This window comes from Papio anubis, chromosome 9 (assembly GCF_008728515.1).
Source record: "Papio anubis isolate 15944 chromosome 9, Panubis1.0, whole genome shotgun sequence".
NCBI classification, from domain to species: domain Eukaryota; kingdom Metazoa; phylum Chordata; class Mammalia; order Primates; family Cercopithecidae; genus Papio; species Papio anubis.
Genome location: NC_044984.1, coordinates 106,293,911 through 106,319,996, shown reverse-complemented (window position 1 = coordinate 106,319,996; position 26,086 = coordinate 106,293,911). Strand labels below are relative to the sequence as shown.

At 41.0% G+C, this 26,086-nt stretch overlaps 1 protein-coding gene and 2 pseudogenes across 5 annotated transcripts in view; 2 read left to right on the top strand and 1 right to left on the bottom strand.

Moving 5' to 3' along the window:
* TMEM116 (transmembrane protein 116) overlaps nt 1-26,086 on the top strand; it is a 49,318-nt gene that overhangs the window by 14,616 nt on the left and 8,616 nt on the right. For 2 of the 5 annotated variants that reach the window (XM_003907175.3, XM_009181745.4), the window contains exons 3-5: nt 1,161-1,224; nt 12,756-12,887; nt 23,094-23,198. In XM_003907175.3, coding sequence (XP_003907224.1) covers nt 1,161-1,224; nt 12,756-12,887; nt 23,094-23,198 — 301 coding nt within the window. Of the gene's footprint in view, nt 1-1,160; nt 1,225-12,755; nt 12,888-23,093; nt 23,199-26,086 lie in introns of those variants that run through there. The other 3 variants (XM_003907177.3, XM_009181748.4, XM_009181749.2) reach the window with 2 other exon arrangements.
* On the top strand, nt 2,835-4,399 carry LOC103876063 (annotated as a pseudogene).
* Nucleotides 10,543-12,056, bottom strand: LOC103876066 (annotated as a pseudogene).

Sequence of the window (26,086 nt, the reverse complement as noted above, 5' to 3'; positions counted from 1 at the left end):
AAGACCCTATCTCAAAACAAATTAAAAAAAAAAAAAAAAAGATTGACATGGCCTCTGGATAAGGAGAACATGCAGATTTGTGAAGCATTCTATATTTGTTTAAAAGTATTGGCTGGGCCGGGCACGGTGGCTCAAGCCTGTAATCCCAGCACTTTGGGAGGCCGAGACGGGCGGATCACGAGGTCAGAAGATCGAGACCATCCTGGCTAACACGGTGAAACCCTGTCTCTACTAAAAAATACAAAAAACTAGCCGGGCGAGGTGGCGGGCGCCTGTAGTCCCAGCTACTCGGGAGGCTGAGGCAGGAGAATGGCGTAAACCCAGGAGGCGGAGCTTGCAGTGAGCTGAGATCGCGCCACTGCACTCCAGCCTGGGTGACAGAGCGAGACTCCGTCTCAAAAAAAAAAAAAAAAAAAAAATTGGCTGGATATGGTGACCCATGCCTGTAATCCCAGCATTTTTGGAGGCCAAGGCAGGAGGATGACCTGAGCCCAGGAGTTTGAGACCAGCCTGGGCAACATAGTGAGACCCTGTCTCTACAAAAAATTTTTTAAAAATGAGCTGGGCATGGTAGCAGATGCCCGTAGTTCCAGCTACTCAGGAGACTGAGGTGGGAAGATCACTTTAGCCCAGGAGTTGGAGGCTGCAGTGAGCTGTGATTATACCACTGTACTCTAGCCTGGGTGACAGAAGGAGACTCTGTCTCTAAAAATAAAAATAAAAATAAAAAAATATGTGCAGGGCTGGGCATGGTGGCTCACACCTGCAATCTCAGTGCTTGAGAGGCCAAAGTGGGAAGATCCCATGAGGCCAGGAGTTTGAGACCAGCCTGGGCAACATAGCAAGATCCTGCCTCTACAAAAAATAAAATAATTAGCCAGTTGTGGTGATGCACACCTCTAGTCCTAGCTATTAAGGAGGCTGAGACAGGAGGATCACTGGGGCCCAGGAGTTCAAGGTTACGTTGAGCTATATTGGCACCACTGCACTCCATCCTGGCTGACATAGCAAGACCCCGTGTTTAAAAATTTTTTTTAATGCAGTTTATTTTATATCAATCATGCCAATAAAACTGTAAAAAAAAAATCCCAAAATTAATAACAAAAACCATGGCACTCATTGTCCTGCTTTAATGATCAGTCATCTTCTAAATCTCTCAGTGTTATAGGTTCAAGTTCACTTATTGCCTGTGCTGTATTCCAGAATATACAGAAATCTCCAGAGGTGAGTGATTTCTCTTTGTGTTGGATTTGAACTTTTTAGTGACTTAGTCTCCAAAACAAATAACAGATGTTACCTATAAATGGTGAAATAATTCTATGAATTACTTTTAAATTTGTCATGATGATACAATGAGATATTTTTGGCTTGGTCAATACAGCTCCCTTTTCTTCTAGGTAATTATTTTAGCTATAACTTCGAATTCTGAGAGATTAACATTTTTTTTTTTTTTTTGAGACGGAGTCTTGCTCTGTCACCCAGGTTGGAGTGCAGTGGCGCAATATCGGCTCACTGCAAGCTCCACCTCCCAGGTTCATGCCATTCTCCTGCCTCAGCCTCCTGAGTAGCTGGGACTACAGGCGCCTGCCACCATGCCTGGCTAATTTTCTGTATTTTTAGTAGAGATGGGGTTTCACCATGTTAGCCAGGATGGTCTCCATCTCCTGACCTTGTGATCCGCCCACCTCGGCCTCCCAAAGTACTGGGATTACAGGCGTGAGCCACCACACCCAGCCCCGAGATTAACTATTAAATGTGGATTTCTTTGGTATGTGTTAATTGCTAAGGCTAAGGAAACAGAATGTTGTCTGAATCCAATATTCACTCTAAGCATAGCAGGAGCCTGCCTAGAGGTGAGTTCTTGGATTTTGATACTTTAGTAAAATTGCTACTGGGACTAGGAGATAGTTTAAAAACTTTAGTATATGAAACATACTTATTTTGCTTCTCTGGCCTTCTAGGCAATTGCAATTTTATGGTGAAAACAGAGTAAAAATACATCTTAAACTATTCATACCAAAAAGATCAAATTAAAAACCTTCCTGATTAACAGAGTACTAGGGAGAGTGATGTATTTTCTAGCTTAGTAAACAGATTTTAAGAGAAATATAACAGCTATTTTCTAACCAGACCAAATAGCACAAAATTAGGCAAAGCATAGGTCAGGACGTGTATGGGAGAGCTTTTATATGTGGGAAATGCCATTGGGTTTTACTGGGCCCACTTTAATAATAAAAATAACTTCTGTATGTTAAACGCTTACTATTTTCCAACTATGCTGAGTGCTTTACATACTTTATCTCATTGGTCCTCATCAATCTATAAGAGGGATAGTATTAGGCCCATTTCACAAAAGAAGAAATTGTGGTTCAAGGTCAGGAAATAATTTGTTCAAGTTACACAGTAAGTAGAAGAGCAGGGTTTTTTGTTTTTTTTTTTTCCTTTCTTCTTGAGACAGAGTCTCACCCTGTCACCCAGGCTGGAGTGCAGTGGCACGATCTTGGCTCACTACAACCTCTGCTGCCCAGTTTCAAGTGATTCTTCTGCCTCAACCTCCTGAGTAGCTGGAATTACAGGTGACTGCCACTGTGTCCAACTAATTTTTTTTTTTTTTTTTTTGAGACAGAGTTTCACTCTTGTTGTCCAGGCTGGAGTGCAGTGGTGCAATCTCGGCTCACTGCAACCTTCGCCTCCTGGATTCAAGCAATTCTGCTGCCTCAGCCAGGGTTTCACCATCTTGGCCTGATTGATCTTGAACTCCTGACCTCCTGATCCACCTGCCTGGGCCTCCCAAAATGCTGGGATTACAGGTGTGAGCCCGGCCAAGAGCAAGGATTTTTAAAAGTCCATACTCTTAACTAATTGCTCTCCAAATTAAAAAAAAAATTAGTATTTATTATATTCTAGATACATTTGCTCAGTGCTTTCAATGTATTTTTCATTTAATCCTTAAAAAACTTTGAGATGGATATTATTAGTAGTCTACAATAGATGATATTGTAGACAAGGAAACTAAATCCTGGTAAGGTTAGGGGACTTTCCTAAGTTCTTACAGCTAGTAAGTGTTGGAGCTGGAATTTGAATGCAGCCTTGTCTTATTCCAGAGCCTCTCCCCCACACACTTTTAAACCACCAAAATATAATGTCCAATAAAAATGGATTTTGAAGTTTCAGAGGTAGATTGTGACTATGTAAGTCAAACTGGAAAGTAAAAGTCTTGATACTGTATTGTCATTGCCTGCTAAAGTAATTTTAAGTCAAACGTCTTCTGATTCAGATTTTCCTAATGTTCATTTCCTTTACTGGAATTTGAGTTCAGATGTGATTAAGTTAATAAAGTATGAGTTACACAATAGAGAGAGCTAAGTTTTATCTCTGAAAGCAGGGTTTCTCAACCTCAGCTTTATTGAGGTTTGGGGCTAGATAATTATTTGTAGTTCTGTACATAGGACGTTTGGCAGCCTTTATCAGCTAGATACTAGTAGTAAACCCTCTGTTCTTCAGTTGTGACAACCAAAAATTTCTTCAAACAACACCAAATGGTCCAGGTGTAGTGGCAGGTGCCTATAGTTCTAGCTACCCAGGAGGCCGAGGTGGGAGGATTGCTTGAGCACAGGAGTTCAAGGCTGCAATGAGCTATGATCATATCACTGCACTCCAGCCTGGGTGACAGAGCAGGACCCTATCTCTTAAAAAGAAAAAAATTGCTGAATGTCCCTGTGAGGGTGGGATCGGGGCTAAATTGTTCTTGTTTGGAAACTACTGTCCGAGGTGACTTTCTGGCATAACAGTGGGTTGGGACTGTATAAAGATATAAGGTGTTGAGGTCTAATTTGGCTTAGGACATGACTTTTTTTTCTTATTATTTATAATTAAAACAAAATAGAGATGCTCTTGAGTAGGGAGAGCTCTTGGTTTATTCTGCCCGTGGTTTAAATTAAAGACAAATAGAGAGGAAAGCACCAGCCATGGTGGCGACAAGTCCCTTGTGGCAACAGAGAAGAATCAGTTGGACCTCAGGGGAGCTTGGATGGTCGTGACCTTTACCTTGTACTCACTGCTGCAGGCAGCCCTGCTCTGTGTCAGCACCATCACCATGCTGTACAAGGAGAGATTCCTCAAGAACATTGGCTGGATAATAGACTAGAGAATTGGTGGATTTGGGGAGGAGCCAGGAATTAAATCTCAGCTAATGAACCATATTCAATCTGTAACAACTGTAATGAGAATGCCATTGATAATAGTAAACTCAATTGCAACTGTGTTACTTTTATTATTTGGATGAATATCCATGGAGGAAATAGAGACTCAGAAGAGATGCTAGCAGAAGTTATTATTTAGGTCATTATTGGAATAAAAGCTGAGACACGAGGATCACTTGAGCCTGGAAGGCTCAGTAAGTAAGTAAGTAAGAAAGAAAGACTGCAGTAAGACAGACTGCAGTAAGCCGAGATCGGGCCACTGCACTGCAACCTGGGTGACAAAGTGAGACCCTATTTCAAAAACAAAAAAAAAGAAAGAAAAAAAAAATCAGATCATGAGAGGCAATAACTCTCCAGGACTGGAATATTTGCTCACTCTTAATAGTAGCTCACTCTGTGCTGAGATTGTTAAAAGAACGCATAAGTCTGTTGTTTCTGTTTTTAAAGATATTTTTCTATCTCTCATTTCTCAGGGATGAATTTTTAAAAAATGTTTTGAAGTTCTTTGGGACTTAGCCACGATGTGAGTGTTTATCCCTAGATAAAATTTAAAGGATTTTTAAAAAGTAATTGCTACATGTAAAATGATAAATAGGTAATTTGAGTAATTTTCTTTTGAACCGCTTGATTAATTATATTGTTTGTATATTGTTTCAGCTATGAATAATTCAAATTTATAGACACTATTGAGGAGTAATACTCTGATTTATCAAGGAGAATTGTGTTAGTCACATGATGATTTTGTTTTACTTTTTTGATGCATTTATTATTTTATTAATTGGCCTAAATGATGAGACCAGACCAGTATCTACATATTTTCATTGTTAGAAAAATCTACAAAGGTCTACCCTTTTTACAATGATGACTTAAAAAAAAAACAGCATAGGCCGGGCGCGGTGGCTCAAGCCTGTAATCCCAGCACTTTGGGAGGCCGAGACGGGCGGATCACGAGGTCAGGAGATCGAGACCATCCTGGCTAACAGGGTGAAACCCCGTCTCTATTAAGAAATACAAAAAACTAGCCGGGCGAGGTGGCGGGCGCCTGTAGTCCCAGCTACTCGGGAGGCTGAGGCAGGAGAATGGCGGGAACCCGGGAGGCGGAGCTTGCAGTGAGCTGAGATCCGGCCACTGCACTCCAGCCTGGGCGACAGAGCGAGACTCCGTCTCAAAAAAAAAAAAAAAAAAAAAAACAGCATAAATATTAGCCTGCAAGAGCAGTTGTAAACAACCACAATTAAACTATACTACACAAGAAGACTGTTGTGAAGCATTTACCTCTACCAAAATCATTCCAGTTCCATTTCTTGGTAAAGTGGCACACTGTGGGTTGTGATTTTTAATTCTTCATTGTGTTTGTCAATAGGATATTCATGCTGGATAGGTTGTCTTTTGTTTATTTTTTTATGTCTCAAATCATCTTGTGGGATTGTTTGCTCATCTCATAGTACAGTTTTAAGCAGAAAGGTTGAAACATTGTAAATGGTTTTTGTGAAAATTATTAGTTGCTATATATATGTGTATATATAATATACACACATATACACATATATGTGTGTATATGTGTGTATATATTATATACATACATACACGTGTGTGTGTATTATATGCACACATACACACACGTGTGTGTGTGTGTATATATATAACTTTTTTTTTTGAGATGGAGTCTTGCTCTGTAGCCCAGGCTGGAGTGCAGTGGCACAATCTCGGCTCACTGCAACCTCCATCTCCCAGGTTCAAGTGATTCTCCTGCCTCAGCCTCCTGAGTAGCTGGGACTACAGGCATGTGCCACCATGCCTGGCTAATTTTTTTGTATTTTTAGTAGAGACAGGGTTTCACCATATTGGTCAGGCTGGTCTCGAACTCCTGACCTCAGGTGATCTGCTCCCCTCAGCCTCCCAAAGTGCTGGGGATTACAGGTATGAGCCACTGCGCCTGGCCTCATAGGGCTATTTCTTGAATTAATGATCAGAATTATGTTCTTGCTCACAAAAGCTGCATGGCCACTTTTCTTCTCCAGGGATTATTTATATGAAAGTTGATTATATATATTGGCTCATTCTTGTCATACCCAACTAAATCAGAGTCGAGAAGCCAGGGGGAACAAGCTCTCAGAGCACACAGTACCTGCTCCAATAATTAATATTTTCACAAGCCCAGCTACTGAAATGGCTCAATATAACCCTGAGACCAGTTTGACCTTGTAGTTGCTGAAATGACTTGCCTGACTCTTAGGACCAGTTTTACATACCATGGTCACTCACTAATCAGAGTTTGCCAACTCCCAAAACTTTCTCTGGTGCCAGTGAGGTTGCTTTCAAAATAACATGTACTATTTCCCTTTCTAATAAAACTCAGTCATCTCTTTGTTCTTCAGACATGTCCAAGACCACCCAGTCTGTGTGTATGCCCTGAAACACAATTCTTGCTTCCCAAATAAAACATTTTAAATTTAGAGATTTGTCTCTATATATTTCTTGACTTCACCATTTCATATTTAGTCTTAGTTTTTTTAATCTCTTAACAGTTATAAACTTGTGATAGGTCATAAGCCAGTAGAATCTGTGACTGTGCCATCCAGCTGGAATTTTAGCAAGCTTACCCAGAGAAAAGGCCATATGTGGTTAACATAATAGCTGATATTTATTAAATACTTTATACTTTTAAATGTTTTATTACATATTAGTTCACTTGTTTATGTTTCTGTTAGCCAAGGCAACGTGACCATCTAACCCTATTAACAAGATATTAATTAGCATCTTACCTCTTTTTCTGGTTTGGGAGAAATATATGAGAAAAATCCTCTTGTACAGGTGGGCTTGGGAGAAAGAGATGAGAAATTCTCTTTTGTATATATAGGGAGATTAGTTCTCGTATTAGGTAATATCTGTTGTTTTTTTTTTTTTTAATAACAGGATTTTGCAGTGTCACTCAGGCCATAGTACATAGTCTACTGTAGCCTCAAACTGCTAGACCCAAGCGATCCTGCCACCTCAGCTTCCTGAATAGCTGGGACTACAGGTGCATGCCACCATAGCCAGCTAATTTTTTTAATTTTTAATTTTGTAGAGACAGGGGTCTCGTTATGTTGCCAAGGCTGGCCTGGAACTCCTGGCTTCATTCAGTCTTCCCGCCTCAGCCTCACAAAGTGCTGGGATTATAGGCTTGAGCCACAGTGCTTGGCCAGGACTTTAAAATTTGTAAATGTATTTTTTTATTGTGAGATATATCAGACATGAACTAGAATGCATGAAACATATATGTACTGTTTAAAGAATGATTATAAACAAACACTAGTGACAAGAAATGGAACATTACCTGTACCTCCAGACATATACCTGTTGAGGTTCTTCCCAATCACAGCTCTCCCTCTCACCTTTAGAGATAATCAGTATCCAGATTTTTGTGATAAGCATTTTTTTACTCTTATGTACAGTTTACCAGAAATGTATGTATGTTTAAACAATTTAGTTTTGCTCGTTTTTGAACTCGATATAAATGGAATAATGCTATATGTATTTTTGTATGTATTGTTTTGTGAGTTGCTTTTATCCCTCAATATTATTTGTGAGATGTATCCACGTTGTATAGAGCACGAGGTCATTTCATTTTCATTGATGTTTGGTATTCTGTAGTATGAATATACTAGAATTTATTTACCTGCTTATGCTGCTATAAGCATTCTTGTACATGTTTTCTTGTACATAACCATTCTTGTATAAGCATTCTTGTACATTATGCTGCTATAAGCATTCTTGTACATGTTTTCTGGTGCACAGATGAACAAGTTTATCTAGTGTATTTGCCCAATATCAGAATTGTCATAGGATTTCCACTGCCCCTAAATTAATGCCAAACTCTTTTCCAGCTGGTTGTGCCAGCAGTGTATAAAGGGTCCTGTTGCTTTTTGTTCCCATTAATACTCGCTGTTATCAGACTTAAAATTTTTGCCATGGGTGTATAATTATTTTCTTATTGTAGTTTTAATTTTTCATTTCCTTTATTACTAATAAGGTAGGGCATATTTTCATATGTTTATGGCCATTTGGACTCCCAGGAAAGGGAAAGGGGGAAAGAGGAAAAGGAAAGGAAAGGACCCTATGTATAGGGAGATGTTAAAACATATCAAAAGTCTTTGGCAGGGCAAAGGAGGGCAAAACGAGGTGAGGTTTGCTTGCACTTCTCTCTAGGTCTATGTTAGTCTTTTTACTAACATAGGAGACCCCCTGAAACTATTGCTACGGAATAAAATGACATAGAATGTAAAAAAAAGATTTATCATTTTTGCCCTTTCACATTTTGGTCTTTAAACCACTTGGAATGGATTTTTTTTTTTTTTTTTTTTTTTTTGAGACAGGGTCTTGTTCTGTTGCCCTGGCTGAAGTGCAGTGATGCATTAATGGCTCACTGCAGCCTCGACCTTCTGGTCTCAAGTGATCCTCCTGCCTCAGACTCCCAAGTAGCTGGGACCACAAGTGTATGTCACCGTGACCAGCTAATTTTTTTGTGTTTTATTTTATTTGTAGAGATGGAATCTCACCATGTTGCCCAGTCTGGTCTTGAACTCCTGGGCTCAAGCAGGTCTCCTGCCTCGGCCTCCCAAAGTGTTAGGATTATAGTCATAATCCACTGAGCCTGGCCTAGAACTGATTAGATGGAGTCTCACTCTGTCGCTCAGGCTGGAGTGCAGTGGCGCGATCTCGGCTCACTGCAGCCTCCGCCTCCTGGGTTCAAATGATTCTCCTGCCTCAGCCTCCTGAGTGTGGAATTACAGACGCCCACCACCATGCCCAGCTAATTTTTGTATTTTTAGTAGAGATGGGGTTTCGCCATGTTGGCCAGGCTGGTTTTGAACTGCTGACCTCAGGTGATCTGCCCACCTCCCAAAGTACAGGGATTACAGACATGAGCCACCGTGCCTGTCCTAGAACTGATTTTTTGAGTGTAGTGTGATACAAAGTAGGGGCCTAATTTCATTTTTTTTTCCCTGTATGGATACCCAATTGTTCTAGCTTCATATTTTGAAAAGACTGTCCCTTTTCCACTGATTGAAAAAGTCACTTGTATCATACATCAGAGAGATATATATATATTGCTGGGCTTAATTTGGGATATTTTCATTCTATTCACCTATTTGTCCATCCCTGTACTAGTACCACAGTATCTTCTCTCTAGGTCTATGTTAGTCTTTGTAGGGAGACCCCCTGAAACTATTGCTACGGAATAAAAGATTAAATGCTCCTGATTATTGTAAATACAAAATTGCATGCAAGACTGTGTAAAGACAATGTCAGGTTGGACTGCCAAAATGAGCCAACAGCACGTGATGTGCTTCCCCCTGCAGAGAGCCTATAAACGGATGTGCAGTCAGGGAGGTTTCACATCACCAAGATTCCTATCCCAGAAAAGCAGATGTTCATAGCTCTGGGAATGGAATGAGACCCTTGTGGAGAGCCTATAAATGGACACATGAGGGGCACCTGTTCATATGGAGAAGATAGGGTTATAAACGCCTTTATCTTGCCACAGCTCTTCTAGGTCTCTTTAGGGTTAAGGCATACTCCTTTCTGAGAATTTGTGGTCTAACCGGTTGTTTCACGTCCTGTTTCTATTGATTGTTTGCAACCAGCTTTTGCTGCAGTTATTATTGCTGATTAGTATCTTACTAAACATAGATTATGGATAGACTGTGTTTCTGTTTTAAGGCTCTGTTAGAAATTGCTGACGCACACACTATATTTAAATTCTTATCTCTGTATACTGCACTTCTGCATACCGATGTTATGTTAAAGAATTATTTCATCTCCATGTGATCATCTCACCTCATAAATGACCCTAAATCCCTCACTAACCTGCCCCCGCCCTCACTAAACTTAATAATAAATGCTGATATATCCAGTGCATTGGCGGCATCGCAGGACCAGAAGGTGGTGACCCCCCTGGACCCAGCTTTCACTATTTCGTGTCTGTCTTTTATTTCTCAACCTGCCGATCCGTCTGGGAACAAAGAAAGAGCCCCGTTGCATTGCAGGCTGCTGGCCAGATCCCGCAATAAGTCTTAAGATGAGGTGGGGCAAGTTCTCCTTTTTTTTTTAAGAGTGTCTTGGTTATCTTAATATTTTGTATTTTTTTTCCATGAAGAATTGGGTTTATTTCAATAGTAAATTTGAAATTCTTGACTTAAGCAAGAGTACTATAGTAATAATATCAGGAATAGACAATTTCCTACACTGTCAAATATATGAAAGTTCCTTTTGTACTTTCTTCAACACTGATCAACAGGCAGATTCAGTCCACATTTGCTTTGATCTATCTGCTGAGTTAACCCAAGCCTCTTCTTCAGAGATTCTGGCATCTAGAATCATAGATAAACTACTGTAGTGCAGTCAGAGTACCAGTCATAATGATACAGGCAAACAGTCCCTTCCATACACCTTTAAATCCAAGTCTCTGGAGAACTTGAGAAGCACTGCTACCTTTTTCTTTATTCAACACAAATACCACAGAATCATCAGGGTGAGAAACAATTGCACAAAACACTCCAGGTATGTAACCTGCTACAAATGTTACAACCAGCTCCTCTGCCTTTGAACATTCACTGCAGGGCTTCTGAACCACAAACTTGTACAATGCTTCAACAGTACCTTAAAAGCAGGCAAACTTATCATGGCATATGCTATCTGTCTCATCCAGAGAGGAGCAACCCCTCTGTAGAATGTTTTTAGGCCTTCTTCCTTATACATCTTGGGAGCTGCATCCCTCAAAGTCTTGGTCTAACCTGGTTGGGTTTGAATTTGAACCTTACCAGCTTCCATAGGGCAGTTACAGCAAATAATTCAGCACTGGCAGAGGCAGCCAAGTATAGTGATGTGCACCAGAGATAACATGCTCTGGGAGTATGTTGCTATACAAGACTTTAAAGACTTCATAAAAGCCAAACTTGCAGAGCCCCTGCATGGAGTGACCAATGAAAGTTAGAGCCCGTCCTTAAGTCAAACAATGAACACCATCCTCCTTAAGTGTAACTGAGAATCCATTAAATATGCCCTTGTACTTTTGGGGATCCACCTGCATACAGCATTTCACTAAACCTAGGGGAATGACCACAGTGTGTGTCAGACCACAACCTAAGACCCCACGAGAACCACACAGTGCATAATACTTCGTGGAGTCAAATTCACAACCGTACTTTTATAAGGCAGCAGCTGCCAGGTTAAGAGAGCAGTAAGCGGGGCCTGTGGGTCCTGTGGGGCTGCTGTGGAGGTCCGTGAGGCCATTGTCCACAAGCTGCAGGTGTGGTGCATTAAAGGGGTTTGCCCATGCCAGGTGTGCCATGGATGAGAGCTTCTCCCTAAGATGGCAAACACCCAACCGTTACTCCCTTGGATTGCGGCTCACAGGGTGATATTTTGTATTTCTACATCAGATTTAGAGTCAGCTTGTCAAGTTCCACAGGAAAGTAGGTTGAGCTTTCATTGAGATTGCATTTAATCTATAGAACAATTTAGGCAGAATTGAAATTTTTATAGTATTGCGTCTTACAATCTATAAGCATATGACATATTTCTTCACTTTAGACCTCCTTTAGGAGTCCCTCAATAAATGTTTTATAATTTTCTCCATAGAAGGACCAAAACTATTTTTAGATAAGTGGGAATGGAGATGCCAAAAGGAGAAGGATAAGAAGACAGATTTCACCAGTGTGGTCAGAAATTGAAAGGCAACATGTACAGTTCATTCTGACATTTTTCACTATTACTGACTTTTTACCCTGACTTTTTATTACTGTAAACATGTTTTCATTTTCTTTAAGTCTTCAGCCACATCCCTAAACACTTAGCAGATTACCTCATTTTTTATATTTAGAAGATGTTGCCACTGGGCGCAGTGGCTCACACCTGTAATCCCAGCACTTTGGGAGACCGAGGCGGGTGGATCATGAGGTCAGGAGATCGAGACCATCCTGGCTAACATGATGGAGCCCCGTCTCTACTAAAAATACAAAAAATTAGCCGGGCATGGTGGCAGGCACCTGTAGTCCCAGCTACTTGGGAGGCTGAGGCAGGAGAATGGTGTGAACCTGGGAGGCGGAGCTTGCAGTGAGCTGAGATTGTGCCACTGCACTCTAGCCTGGGTGACAGAGCAAAACTCTGTCTCAAAAAAAAAAAAAAAAAAAGTAGAAGATGTTGCCTGTGCCACTAAAGCACTCTCAATTGTCTCCTTGTGGTACATGTCCACTGCAAAATTTCTCATCTTTCCACTCTTTTTTTAACCCTATACCTAAGAAAGGAGTGTCCCTATGAGTAAGAAGTTTCAGTACTAATCTATCCATGAGTACTCTGATTCCAGAACAGTTGGGATAACTGTAGTTATGTTATAGATTCCTTCCTATCTGTAGTCTTCATTTGCATCCCCTACAATCAGCCAATGGCAGAGGCCCCAGAAAAATGATGCCAGTTTCCTACTACAAAGATAAAATGTAAGAATTGTTACATTGTTAACATTCTCCTAGCTACATCATGTATGAAATGAGGATTTTATTACTTTGACAGATAAGACCACTTTTTTATCTGAGCTTCTGTGACCTGCTCCTGGGACTTTGCTGGCTCACAGAGACACTTCTCTATGGAGCTTCAGTAGCAAATAAGGACATCATCTGCTATAACCTACAAGCAGTTGGACAGGTAAGTGCTACAAGACTGTCACTGCACCTTGCAAGAAAGGCACACTCAGATCTAAATAGAAACAAAGATGATTCACCTTGGGAAGTGGAGACCCATTTATTTATTGTTACATTTTGAAACAATAGCTTTTATCTTTTTTCATACAAAAACAGTATTTATTTATTATAGAAAATTTTGAAAATTCAGAGAAGCAAAAAGATAAATAATATTATCTTTACTCTTTAATTTTTTTTTGTTTTGAGACGGAGTCTCGCTCTCTCTCCCAGGCTGGAGTGCAGTGACGTGATCTCAGCTCACTGCAAGCTCTGCCTCCCGGGTTCACGCCATTCTCCTGCCTCAGCCTCCCAAGTAGCTGGGACTACAGGCGCCTGCCACCACGCCCGGCTAATTTTTTGTATTTTTAATAGAGACGGGGTTTCACCGTGTTTGCCAGGATGGTCTCTATTTCCTGACCTCGTGATCCGCCCGCCTTGGCCTCCCAAAGTGCTGGGATTATTTTTTTTTGTTTTTTGAGACTGAGACTCGGTCTGTCACCAGGCTGGAGTACAATGGCGCAATCTCGGCTCACTGCAAGCTCCGCCTCCTAGGTTCAAGTGATTCTCCTGCCTCAGCCTCCAGAGTAACTGAGACTACAGGCGTGCACCACCAGGCCCAGCTAATTTTTGTACTTTTAGTAGAGACTGGGTTTCACCATGTTGGCCAGGATGGTCTTGATCTCTTGACCTCATGATCTGCCAGCCTCAGCCTCCCAAAGTGCTGGGATTACAGGTGTGAGCCTCTGTCCCCAGCCAATGAATACTTTTTTATAACCTGTTTTTATTACTCAACATATTGTGACCATATTTCCAGGTAATGAAATACTTTTCTATAACATCATTTGAAATGATTGGATGGTTTTGTGTTACAAGAATAAAATGAACATTGGATTTTGAAAATACTACAGATAATCATATATGGATTGTATATCTTTCATGAATTTTACCAATGGATTAATTCACATAATGCCATTAGTATATAATACTGCTTCTATATTTCTGAGACGTGGTGTGAAAAAAGTAAAGGTTAAAATGCAGCCTATGCTCACTGCTAGATATTTCCTTTGGAATTTGTTACTAGAGGGGTAATTTCTTTCAATTTAGTAAGAAATTAATGATATATAATTGGTGGTATAAAATCTGTACACTAATATATTACCAATCTCATATGAGTTTAAAAAGTTTTAGAGTCATACTTTGCTCAGTCCCGCTAATAACCTCAGGAATTAAATAGAATTAAGACTGTATTGTTTACTGAGATAATTATAGTCTTTGATCAGAAAAGTCTGTATTAGAATCCTGGACCTGATTAACTTTGTAATGTTTGGCCAGTACCTAATCTTTCTGAACTTCAGTCTCCTAATCTGTAAAATGTTCATTAATAATATTTACTTTGTGCTTGGTATGGATGTGGTTAATGTTACTTTCTTTTCTTTTTTTTTGAGATGGAGTCTCGCTCTGTCGTCTAGGCTGGAGTGCAGTGGCGCCATCTCGGCTCATTGCAAGCTCCACCTCCCAGGTTCACACCATTCTCCTGCCTCAGCCTCCCAAGTAGCTGGGACTACAGGTGCCTGCCACCACGCCCAGCTAATTTTTTGTATTTTTAGTAGAGATGGGGTTTCACCATGTTAACCAGAATGTTCTCAATCTCCTGACCTCGTGATCTACCCGTCTTGGCCCCCTAAAGTGCTGGGATTATAGGCATGAGCCACTGCACCCGGCCTGTTACTTTGTTTTTTTTTTACAACTTTATTGAGCTGTATCTATAGTAAACTATATGTATTTATAGTGTATAATTTAATCAGTTTTTACATATCTATTCCCCTGTGAAATCATCACCACAATCAAGATAACAAACATTCCTGTTTCCATCACCCTCCAAATCATTTCAGATATGTTTTCCTTTACCTTGCTGAGCTATGTAGTATAATAGCTGCTTTTAAAAATATTTGTTGGATATTTCCAATGTCTGGTTCATTTCTAGGCTGGTATCTGTTGATTATCTTTTCCCATGAGAATGGGTCACGTTTTCCTATTCTTTGTATGTCAGGTAATTTAGGATTGCATCTTAGATGTCATGAATACTATGTTGCATAGAATCTGGGTCCTTTTGTAACTCTCTAGAGATTGTTAATACTTTTATTTTAGCAGGCAACCTGATTAGGTTTAGAATGTAAATTTGGTCTCATCTCAGTTTAGTTCTATAAGCCTTGGCTGTGTTGGTTTGAGACTGTCATGCACATGCATAGTAGACAGGTTAGGCTGAGACTTGTTTGGATTAATACACAGAATTAAAGCATCCCTTTTCCTGACTGCCTTTCTTCTAGGATTCCCTCCATACTTTCCTGCCCAAAGGGGACCCTTTTCTGATCTCTGTTTCCTTAAGATAGATTTCTATTAGAGTTGGAGGTGCCTTCATTGAGCACCATCATGACTGAGGTACATGCTTGAGCAAAACTAAGAGAAAAGAGAGGAAAAAGTTTGGGAAACTCACTTCTTCTGTTCAGTTTACTTCTCCAAGTTTGACTCCTTTCCACAATCTACCTATTTTTGTTTACTTTTCAGTGTCTTCAAGTGGTTGTTTTTTATATTTTTCCTAGGATTCTTACTTGTAATCAGGGATGAGCTGGAGAGGGCTTACACACACTAGTTTGTTTGTTTGTTTTGGTTTTGTTTTTGTTTTTGAGACAGAGTCTCACACTATTGCCTGGGCTGAAGTGCAATGGCATAATCTCGGCTCACTGCAACCTCTGCCTCCCAGGTTCAAGCGATTCTCCTGCCTCAGCCTCCTGAGCAGCTGGGACTACAGGCGTATGCCACCATGCCCGGCTAATTTTTTTTTTTTTGTATTTTACTAGAGATGAGGTTTCACCGTGTTAGCCAGGATGGTCTCAATCTGGAATCACATAATGTTTGTCCTTTTGTATCTGACTTATTTCATTTAGCATGTCTTTAAGGTTTATCTTGTTGTAGCATGTGTCAGAATTTCCTCTGTTTTTAAGGCTGAGTAATATTCCATTGTATGGATAGACGACATTTGGTTTATCTGTTTATCTGTCAATGGACACTTGGGTTACTTCCACCTTTTAGATGTTGTGAATAATGCTGCTATGAATATTGATGTACAAATACGTTTGAGCCCCTACTTTCAGTTCTTTTGTACATATACTCAGAAGTAGAATTACTGGATCAGAAGGAAATTCTGTGTTTGATTTTTTGAGGAAACACCATATTTTCCATAACAGCAGTGCACAGTGCCCTGGTTTCCACATTCGTGCCAACATTTGTTGCTGTTTTTTTTTGTTTTTTAAGTAATAGCCATCCTAATGGGTACAAAGTGGTAGCTCATTGTGGTTTTGATTTGCATTTCCTAATCATTAGTAATGTTGGATAACTTTTCATGTGCTTATTGGCCATTTATATATCTTCTGAAGAAATGTCTCTTCAAGTCCTTTCCCTTTTTTTTTTTTTTAGGGGGCATGAAGTCTCTCTTTCTTACCCAGGCTGGGGTGCAGTGGCGCTATCTTGGCTCACTGCAACCTCCGCCTCCTGGGTTCTAGTGATTCTCCTGCCTCAGACTCCTGAGTAGCTGGGATTACAGGTATGCGCCACCACACCTGGCTAATCTTTGTAGTTTTTGTAGAGATGAGGTTTCACCATGTTGGCCAGGCTGGTCTTCAACTCCTGACTTCAAGCAATCTGCCTGCCTTGGCCTCCCAAAGTGCTGGGATTACAGGTGTGAGCCACCATGCCCAGCCCCTTCCCCATTTTTTAATCAGATTGTTTGCTTTTTTGTTACTGAGCTGTAAGAATTCTTTATAAAGTATTTATATTAATCCCCTGCCAGACATACAATGTGCAAATATTGTCTCCCATTCTGTAGGCTGCCTTTTTATTCTGTTGTGTCCTCTGATGCATGTAAGTTTTATAAATTTTGTTACAGTTCATTTTCTCTTTTGTTGCTTATGTTTTTGGTGTCCTACCCAAGAAATCATTTTCAAATCTAACATTATGAAGCTTTTACACTATATTTTCTTTTAAGAGTTTTATAGTTTTAGTCTTACATTTAAGTCTGTGATCTATTTGTAGATTTTCGTATGTGGTGTAAAGTAAGGGTCCAGCTTCATTCTCGTGCATGTGGATGTTCAGTTTTCCTGGTACCATTTATTTATTTATTTGAGACAGAGTCTTGGTCTGTTACCCAGACTGGAGTGCAGTGACATGATCATGGCTCACTGTAGCCTCGACCTTCTGGGCTCAATTGATCTTCCCACCTCAGCCTCCCAAGTAGCTGGGACTACAGGTGCATGCCACCACACCTGGATAATTTTTGTATTTTTGGTAGAGATGGGGCCTCCTATGTTGCTCACACTAGTCTTGAACTCCTGGGCTCAAGCAGTCTTCCTGCCTCAGCCTTCCATAGTGCTGGGATTGCAGGCGTGAGCCACCATGCCTGGCCCCATTTGTTGAAAAGAGTGTCCTTTCCCCACTGAATGATCGTGGCACCCTTGTCAAAATCATTTGATTATATATGTAGGATTTATTTCTGGGCTTTAAATTCTGATCCATTCGTTCTGTATGAAACCAGAAAGTGTGAGTCTTCCAACTTTTTATTCTTTTTACTTTTTGAGACAGGGTCTTGCTCTGTCGCCCAGGCTGGAGTGCAGTGGCATGATCTTGGCTCACTGCAGCCTCGACCTTCTGGGCTGAAGTGATCCTCCTGTCTCAGCCTCCCGAGTAGCTAGGACCACAGGTGCACATCACCACACCTGGCTAATTTTTAATTTTTTTTTTTTTTTCCTGTAGAGATAGGATCTTGCCATGTTGCTCAGGCTGGTTTCAAACCTCTGGGCTCAAGTGATCCTCCTACCTCAAACTCCCAAAGTGCTGGGAATACAGGCGTGAGCCATCATGCCCGGCCTCTCTTTTTCAAGATTGTTTTAGCTATTTAGGGTCCCTTGAGATTCCATATGAATTTTAGTATGATATATTTTATTTCTGCAAAAAAAAAAAGTTATTGTGATTTTGATAGAGATTGCATTGAATCTGTAGATCACTTAGGGTAGTATTGAACATCTTAACAACAGTAAGTGTTTCAGCCAGGTGTGATGGCTCATGCCTACAATCCCAACGCTTTGGGAAGCTGAGGCAGGCAGATTGCTTGAGCCCAGGAGTTTGAGAACAGCCTGGGAAACATGGCGAGGCCCTGTCTCTACAAAAAATACAAAAATTAGCTGGGTGTGGTGGTGTGCACCTGTAATTCCAGCTACTCTGGAGGCTGGGATGGGAGAATTGCTTGAGCCCAAGAGGTTGAGGCTGCAGTGAGCTATGATTCCGCCACGACACTCCAGCCTGAGTGACAGAGCGAGACCTTGTCTCAAAAAAACAAAAAACAAAAAACTAAATAGTAACTCTTCCAGTCCATAAACATGGGTATCTCTCTATTTATTGGTGTCTTCTCTAATTTCTTTTAGCGATGTTTCATACTTTTTAGTGTACAAGTCTTTTGCCTCCTTGGTTAAGTTATTCCTAAGTATTTTATTGTTTTTAATGATATTGTAAATGGAACTATTTTCATAATTTCTTTTTTGGATTGTTCATGTTGATACATAGAAGTGCATCTGATTTTTGCATGTTGTTTTGTATCTGGCTACTTGACTGAATTCTATTATTTGTTTGAACAGTTGCATGTGTATGTGTGTGTGTGTGTGTGTGCGCGCGCATGTGTGTAATCTTTAGAGTTTTCTACATATAAGATCGTGTTATCTGCAAACAAATATGATTTTATATCTTCCTTTTCAATTTCATTATCTTGTGTTTCTTCTTGTTTAATTGCTCTAGCTAGGACTTCCAAAACTACATTCAATAGAAGTGGTAAAAGCAGGCATCCTCACCTTGTTCTGAACTTAGAAGAAAAGCTTTGTCTTTCATCATTGAGTATGATGTTTTCTCTGGGCTTTTCATATATGGCCTTTGTTGTTTTTTTATTTTGTTTTTGCTTTTTTGTTTATGAAATGATTTAATATTGGTAAATGTATAATAAAATGGGAATTGTTATATACCTCTGGTGGAGGAAGACTATAAATTGGTAACATTTAAAACAATTTTTTAAAATTTTGTGGGTACATAGTAGGTATATATATTTATGGGGTTACATGAAATATTTTGATACAGGCATGCAGTGTAAAATAATTACATGATGGAGAATGGGGTTATCCATCCCTTCAAGCATTTTTCCTTTCTGTTATAAGCAATACAATTATACTGTTTTAATTCTTTTTTTATTTATTTATTTTTTATTTATTTATTTTTTTTTGAGACGGAGTCTCGCTCTGTCGCCCAGGCTGGAGTGCAGTGGCCGGATCTCAGCTCACTGCAAGCTCCGCCTCCCGGGTTTACGCCATTCTCCTGCCTCAGCCTCCCGAGTAGCTGGGACTACAGGCGCCCGCCACCTCGCCCGGCTAGTTTTTTGTATTTTTTAGTAGAGACGGGGTTTCACCATGTTAGCCAGGATGGTCTTGATCTCCTGACCTCGTGATCCGCCCGTCTCGGCCTCCCAAAGTGCTGGGATTACAGGCTTGAGCCACCGTGCCCGGCCTGTTTTAATTCTTTTTAAATGTACAATTAAGTTATTGTTGACTATAGTCACCTTGTTATGCTGTCAAATAGTAGGTCTTATTTATTCTAACTATATATATTTTTGTACTCATTATTATATATGTATTTTGTACCCATTACTATATATATTTTTTGTACGCATTAACCATTTCCACCTCCTTCCTACCTTCCCACTACCCTTCCCAGCTTCTGGTACCATCCTTCTACTCTTTATGTCCATGAGTTCAATTGTTTTGATTTTTAGATTCCACAAATAACTGCAAATATACGATGGTTGCCTTTCTGTGCCTGGCTTGTTTCACTTAATATAATGATCTCCAGTTCCATCTATGTAGTTGCAAATGACAGATCTCATTTTTTTTATTGCTGAATAGTACTCCAGTGTGTATATGTACTAGCCTTTATTTTGTTGAGATAGTTTTCTTCTATTCCTAGTTTGGGTTTTTTTTTGGTGGCTTTTTTTTTTTTTTTAAATCATGAAAGGGTATTGAATTTTGTCAGATGCTTTTCTGCATTAATTGAAATAGTCATATAGTTTTTTCCTTACTTCTATTAATGTGATATATTAATTGATTTTTGTGTGTTGAACCATCCTTGCATTCCAGGAATAGCTCCTATTTCGTCATGGTATATAATCCTTTTAATGTGCTGTTGAATTTTGTTTGCTACTATTTTGTTGAGGATTTTTACAACAGTTTTCATCAGGGATATTGGTCTGTTCTTTTCTTGTAGTGACATTGTCTGGCTTTGCTATCAGGGTTTTGCTGGCTTCATAGAATGAGTTGGGAAGCATTGCATCCTGTTCAACTTTTTGGAATAACTTGACAGGTTTTGGTGGTAATTATTGTCTAAGTGTTTGATATAATTTGCCAGTAAAGCCATTTAGTTCTAGGCTTTGTGTTTGGGGAAATTTTTTGATTACTGTTTAAATCTCCTTACCAGTTATAGGTCTGTTCCAATTTTCTATTTCTAAACTATTATTATTATTACTATCATTATTGTTTGAGACAGGGTCTTGCTCTGTCTCCCAGGCTGGAGTGCAGTGGTTCAATCACAGCTCATTGCAGCTTCGACCTCCTGGGCTCAAGCAATCCTCCCACCTCAGACCCCTGAGTAGCTGGGACCACAGGTGCATGCCACCATGCCCAGCTAATTTTGTGATTTTTATTTTTTTGAGACAGAGTCTTGCTCTGTTGCCCAGGCTGGAGTGCAGTGGCGTGATCTCAGCTCACTGCAACCTCTGCCTCCCAGACTCAAGTGAATCTCCTGCCTCAGCCTCCCAGGTGGCTGGGATTACAGGCACACACCACCATGCCTAGCTAATTTTTGTATTTCTAGTAGAGATGGGGTTTCACCATATTGGTCAGGCTGGTCTCAGACTCCTGACCTCAGGTGATCTGCCTGCCTCGGCCTCTCAAAGTGCTGGGATTACAGGCGTGCACCACCACGCCCTGCTAATTAGAAGACTTGCTTTTAAGCATTGTGAGGGCAGCCTTTTATGTATGGCTAATTTGATCCCATTACAGAAGCAATGTTCTTCTTATGATTATGCCCTGTGTATTTTTCCACTCTGGTTGATGAGAAAGCAAACAAACTATTCCTGGCCCTGTGTGAGCTTTAGGGATTGTCCCATCTACTCCTTTCTGATGATTCTTTCTCTGGTTTTCATGGTTTTCTCTCCCATATACATTGATTAATACTTAACCAAAGACTTGGGGTGACCTCTGCAGCTCTCCTGAGAATCATCTCACTATATAGCTTCCTCTGCTCTGATACTGTACTTGACAAATTTTAGCTGCCTTGGCCTCCCAAACTCTGAATTTTGTCTTCTCAACTCACCAAGACAGTGGTCTGTTTGGATTCCCACTCCTGTACTCACTCTTTTTCTTTTCTTTCTTTTTCTTTTTTCTTTTCTTCTTTTTTCTTTTTTTTTTTTTTTTTTTTTTGAGATGGAGTCTCGCTCTGTCGCCAGGCTGGAGTGCAGTGGTGCGATGTCAGCTCACTGCAACATCTGCCTCCTGGGTTCAAGTGATTCTCCTGCCTCAGTCTCCCAAGTAGCTGAGACTACAGGCATGCACCACCACGCCCAGCTAATTTTTGTATTTATAGTAGAGATGGGGTTTCACCATGTTGGCCAGGATGGTCTCGATCTTGACCTCGTGATCCGCCCACCTTGGCCTCACAAAGTGCTGAGATTACAGGGTGAGCTACCATGCCCAGCCCTCCTGTTCTCTTACCAGCTGGTGAGCTGGGGCACTTGATGGACTCACCTTGCTTTTCTTTTTTCAGGGATTGCTGTTCTCTTCTGCTTATTGCCTACTGTTTGAAAACTGGATGTTTTCATATATTTTATTCAATTTTTAGTTGTTTAAGGCTGGAGGGTAAATTCTATTCCTGTTATCTCATCAAAGCTGGAAGTAGAAATTCCTTCCCTTAGATTTTATCCTACTAGTTCCTTGATATCATCTCAGTTCTTAGGTTCTTTTAAGGATTTTTAAAAATATATCTTATTCATCATGTTTAGTTCTTTTGAATGGAAAGTTGATTCAAATAGCTTAGCCTGTCATTACTAGAAGTAGAAATCCTTATTGCCTTTTCAATTAAAAAATAAAATAGAAAGGCCGGGCGCGGTGGCTCAAGCCTGTAATCCCAGCACTTTGGGAGGCCGAGACGGGTGGATCACGAGGTCAGGAGATCAACACCATCCTGGCTAACACGGTGAAACCCCATCTCTACTAAAAAATACAAAAAACTAGCCAGGTGAGGTGGCGGGCGCCTGTAGTCCCAGCTACTCAGGAGGCTGAGGCAGGAGAATGGCGTGAACCCGGGAGGCGGAGCTTGCAGTGAGCCGAGATCCGGCTACTGCACTCCATCCTGGGCGACAGAGCGAGACTCCGTCTCAAAAAAAAAAAAAAACAAAACAAACAAAAAAAAATAAAATAGAAAAAGATTGTATGATATCTTCATAAAAGTGGGACTGTTGGGCAGGTAGAGGTGGGATAATGCTGTGGTTCTTCTGAACAGTCTAAAGGATAAAATAAGAAAGCAGGGCATGTTTTAGGTAGGCCTGTTAGAATTTCAGACTTGGGACCAGGTGCGATGGCTCACACCTGTAATCCCAGCACTTAGGGAAGCCAAGGTGAGTGGATCACCTGAGGTCAGGAGTTCGAGACCAGCCTGGCCAACATGGTGAAACCCCATCTCTACCAAAAATACAATAAAATTTAGCGGGGCATAGTGACACGTGCCTGTAATCTCAGCTACTCGGGAGGCTGAGGCAGGAGAACCGCTTGAACCCGGGAGGCAGAGGTTGCAGTGAGCCAAGATTGTGCCACTGCACTCAGCCTAGGCAACAAGAGTAAAAACTCTGTTACACACACAAAAAAAAGAATTTCAGACTTGGTATGGTTTTGCCTGATATAGACACTAGATGGTACGTTACTAATAGACTAGTAGGTAGGATTCCCATAATAGAAAATAATGGAGTATGTTGAAAGAACTTCACAGTGTCAGAGTGAGATAGTTGTGATGGGTTGTTTTGATTTTAACCTAGATATTCTACATTTCCTCATTTCTCTACACCATCAATTACATCTGGTATTTGTACACAGAACTGAGGATGAAACACACCCAGAGTGGACAGAGCACATCTCCACTGGTAAGTTTTATTCAGAGCTGATAGTTAATAATAGTATGCTAAGCCAGGTGTGGTGACTCCTACCTGTAATCCCAGCAGTTAGGGAGGCTGAGGGGGGCAGATTGCTTACGCCCAGGAATTCGAGGCCAGTCTGGGCAAAGTGGTGAAAGCCCATCTCTACAAAAGATACCAAAAAAATTAGCCAGGCATTGTAGCGCATGCCTGGAGTCCTAGCAACTTGGGGGCCTGCAGCAGGAGGATCACTTGAGCCACTGTACCCCAGCCTGGGTGACAGAGACAGACCCTGTCTCAAAAAAAAAAAAAATAATAATAGTATGTAAAAACAATCCCCGTATATCTCTGATAAACAGTGTAAGCATGTAGCCCTAGCTAGGTGCATTTATGGAGATTAATCGAAGGAAAAACGTGTTCCCACAGAGTTTTCATTCTTTTGACATCACTTCCTCCTCTCCCTTTCTCTCTCTCTCTCTCTCTCTCTCTCTCACACACACACACACATACACACACAGGTTTGATTATAGGAATATTATTTACAGTGCTGGCATGCCTGCCTGGTTTGATTCAGGAAGGGAAATTCTTCTGGACTCCATGCCAACCCTGGGAGACCCAGTTCTGTTATTTATCTCCTGTTGTGACCTTAGACATACCATCTCCCTTTCTTGCACCTCCAATTTTTCATTGTAAAATGAAGTGTTGGCTGGGTGCAGTGGCTCACGCCTGTAATCCCAACACTTTAGGAGGCTGAGGCGGGCAGATCACCAGGTTAGGAGATTGAGACCATCCTGGCTAACATGGTGAAACCCAGTCTCTACTAAAAATACAAAAAATTAGCCGGACGTGGTGGCAGGTGCCTGTAGTCCCAGCTACTTGGGAGGCTGAGGCAGGAGAATGGCGTGAACCTGGGAGGCAGAGCTTGCAGTGAGCCGAGATCACGCCACACTGTACTGCAGCCTGGGCGACAGTGAGAGACTCCATCTCAAAAATAAAACAAAAAAAAAGCAAACAAACAAACAAACAGAATGAAATGTTGGCCGGGCATGGTGGCTCACACCTGTAATCTCAGCACACTGGGAGGCAGAAGCGGGCGGGTCACCTGAGGTTGGGAGTTCAAGACCAGCCTGACCAATATGGAGAAACCCCATCTCTACTAAAAATACAAAATTAACTGGGCATGGTGGCGCATACCTGTAATCCCAGCTACTTGGGAGGCTGAGGCAGGAGAATTGCTTGAACCTGGGAGGCAGAGGTTGCAGTGAGCCAAGATTATGCCATTGCACTCCAGCCTGGGCAACGAGAACAAAACTCTGTCTAAAAATAAAATAAAATAAAATAAAATAAAATAAAATGAAATGTTAGTCTGTGTGATCTTTAATGTCCCTTCCACCTCCAAGATGCTATGATTCTATGAACTCTTCATCTGATTGATTTTTTCTTTTTTTAGACGGAGTCTTGCTCTGTCGCGCAGGCTGAAGTACAGTGGTGCGATCTCGGCTCACTGCAAGTTCTGCCTCCCAGGTTCATGCCATTCTCCTGCCTCAGCCTCCTGAGTAGCTGGGACTACAGGCGCCTGCCACCACGCCCGGCTCATTTTTTGTTTCATTCATTCACTCAAAAGCCAATAGACTGACTATAGATTGTGAGACTTATTCAGCCACAAGTCATTCCCTAAAGAAGTTGCCATGATTAGACTGGAAGCCAAGAATGGAGAAAACATGGGGCAATAATTTTCTGAGGCTTGAGCTCCTGGCAGCAGAACAAAAAAATATTTGAAAGAAAAATGGGAAGGACATGAGATTAGCTCTAAAATATGGTATCCTATTGCTTTCTATGCATACAGATGCGTATACTATATTTCTCTTATAACCCATACTCTGTCACTGGTTTCAAGAAGAAAAGCTTTAGCCTAAGAGAGAGAGAGAGAGAGAGAGAGAGATATTTTTTTTTTTGGTAGGGGACAGGAGATTGAGGCCACAGTGAGCTGTGATCATACCACTGCCCTCCAGCCTGGGTAACACCTTGTCTCAAAAAAAAATGAAAAGAAAACCCAAAGAGGAAAAAGTATTTATATGTGTGTATATATATGTGTGTGTATATATGTGTGTGTGTGTGCGCGCATATATATATACACACACACATATATATATACACACACACACACACACACACACACACACACACACACACACATATATATATATATATTTGGGGGCAGAGTCTCACTCTGTTGTCCAGGCTGGAGTGCAGTGGCGCGATCTTGACTCACTGCAACCTCCGCCTCCCAGGTTCAAGCGATCTCCTGCCTCAGCCTCTTAAGTAGCTGGGACTACCAGTGCATGTCACCATACCCGGCTAATTTTTGTATTTTCAGTAGAGACATGGCCAGGCTGGTCTTGAACTCCTGACCTCAGGTGATTCACCCACCTTGGCCTCCCATAGTGCTGGGACTACAGGCATGAGCCACCGTGCCCAACCACGGCCTGACATATTAACTCTACTACCTATTAGTCTGCTATTATAGCTACATACACACGCACACACACACACACACACACACACAAAGAGCTTTGAAGATACTTTTTCTTCTTTGGGTTTTCTTTTCTTTTTGTTTTTTTGATACAAGATTTCACTCTGTCACTCAGGCTGGAGTGCAGTGGTATGATCACAGCTCACTGCTGCCTCAGTCTCCTGGGTCCAAGTGATCCCCCCATCTCAGCCTCCCAAGTTGCTGGGACCACAGGTGTGTGCCACCATGCCTAGCTAATTTTTTCTTTTCTCTTTTTTTAATTGTAGTTTTGTAGAGATGGGAGGGTCATATTATGTTGCCTAGGCTAGTCTCAAACTCCTGGGCTCAAGTGAACCTTCTGCCTTGTCCTCCCCAAGTGCTGGGA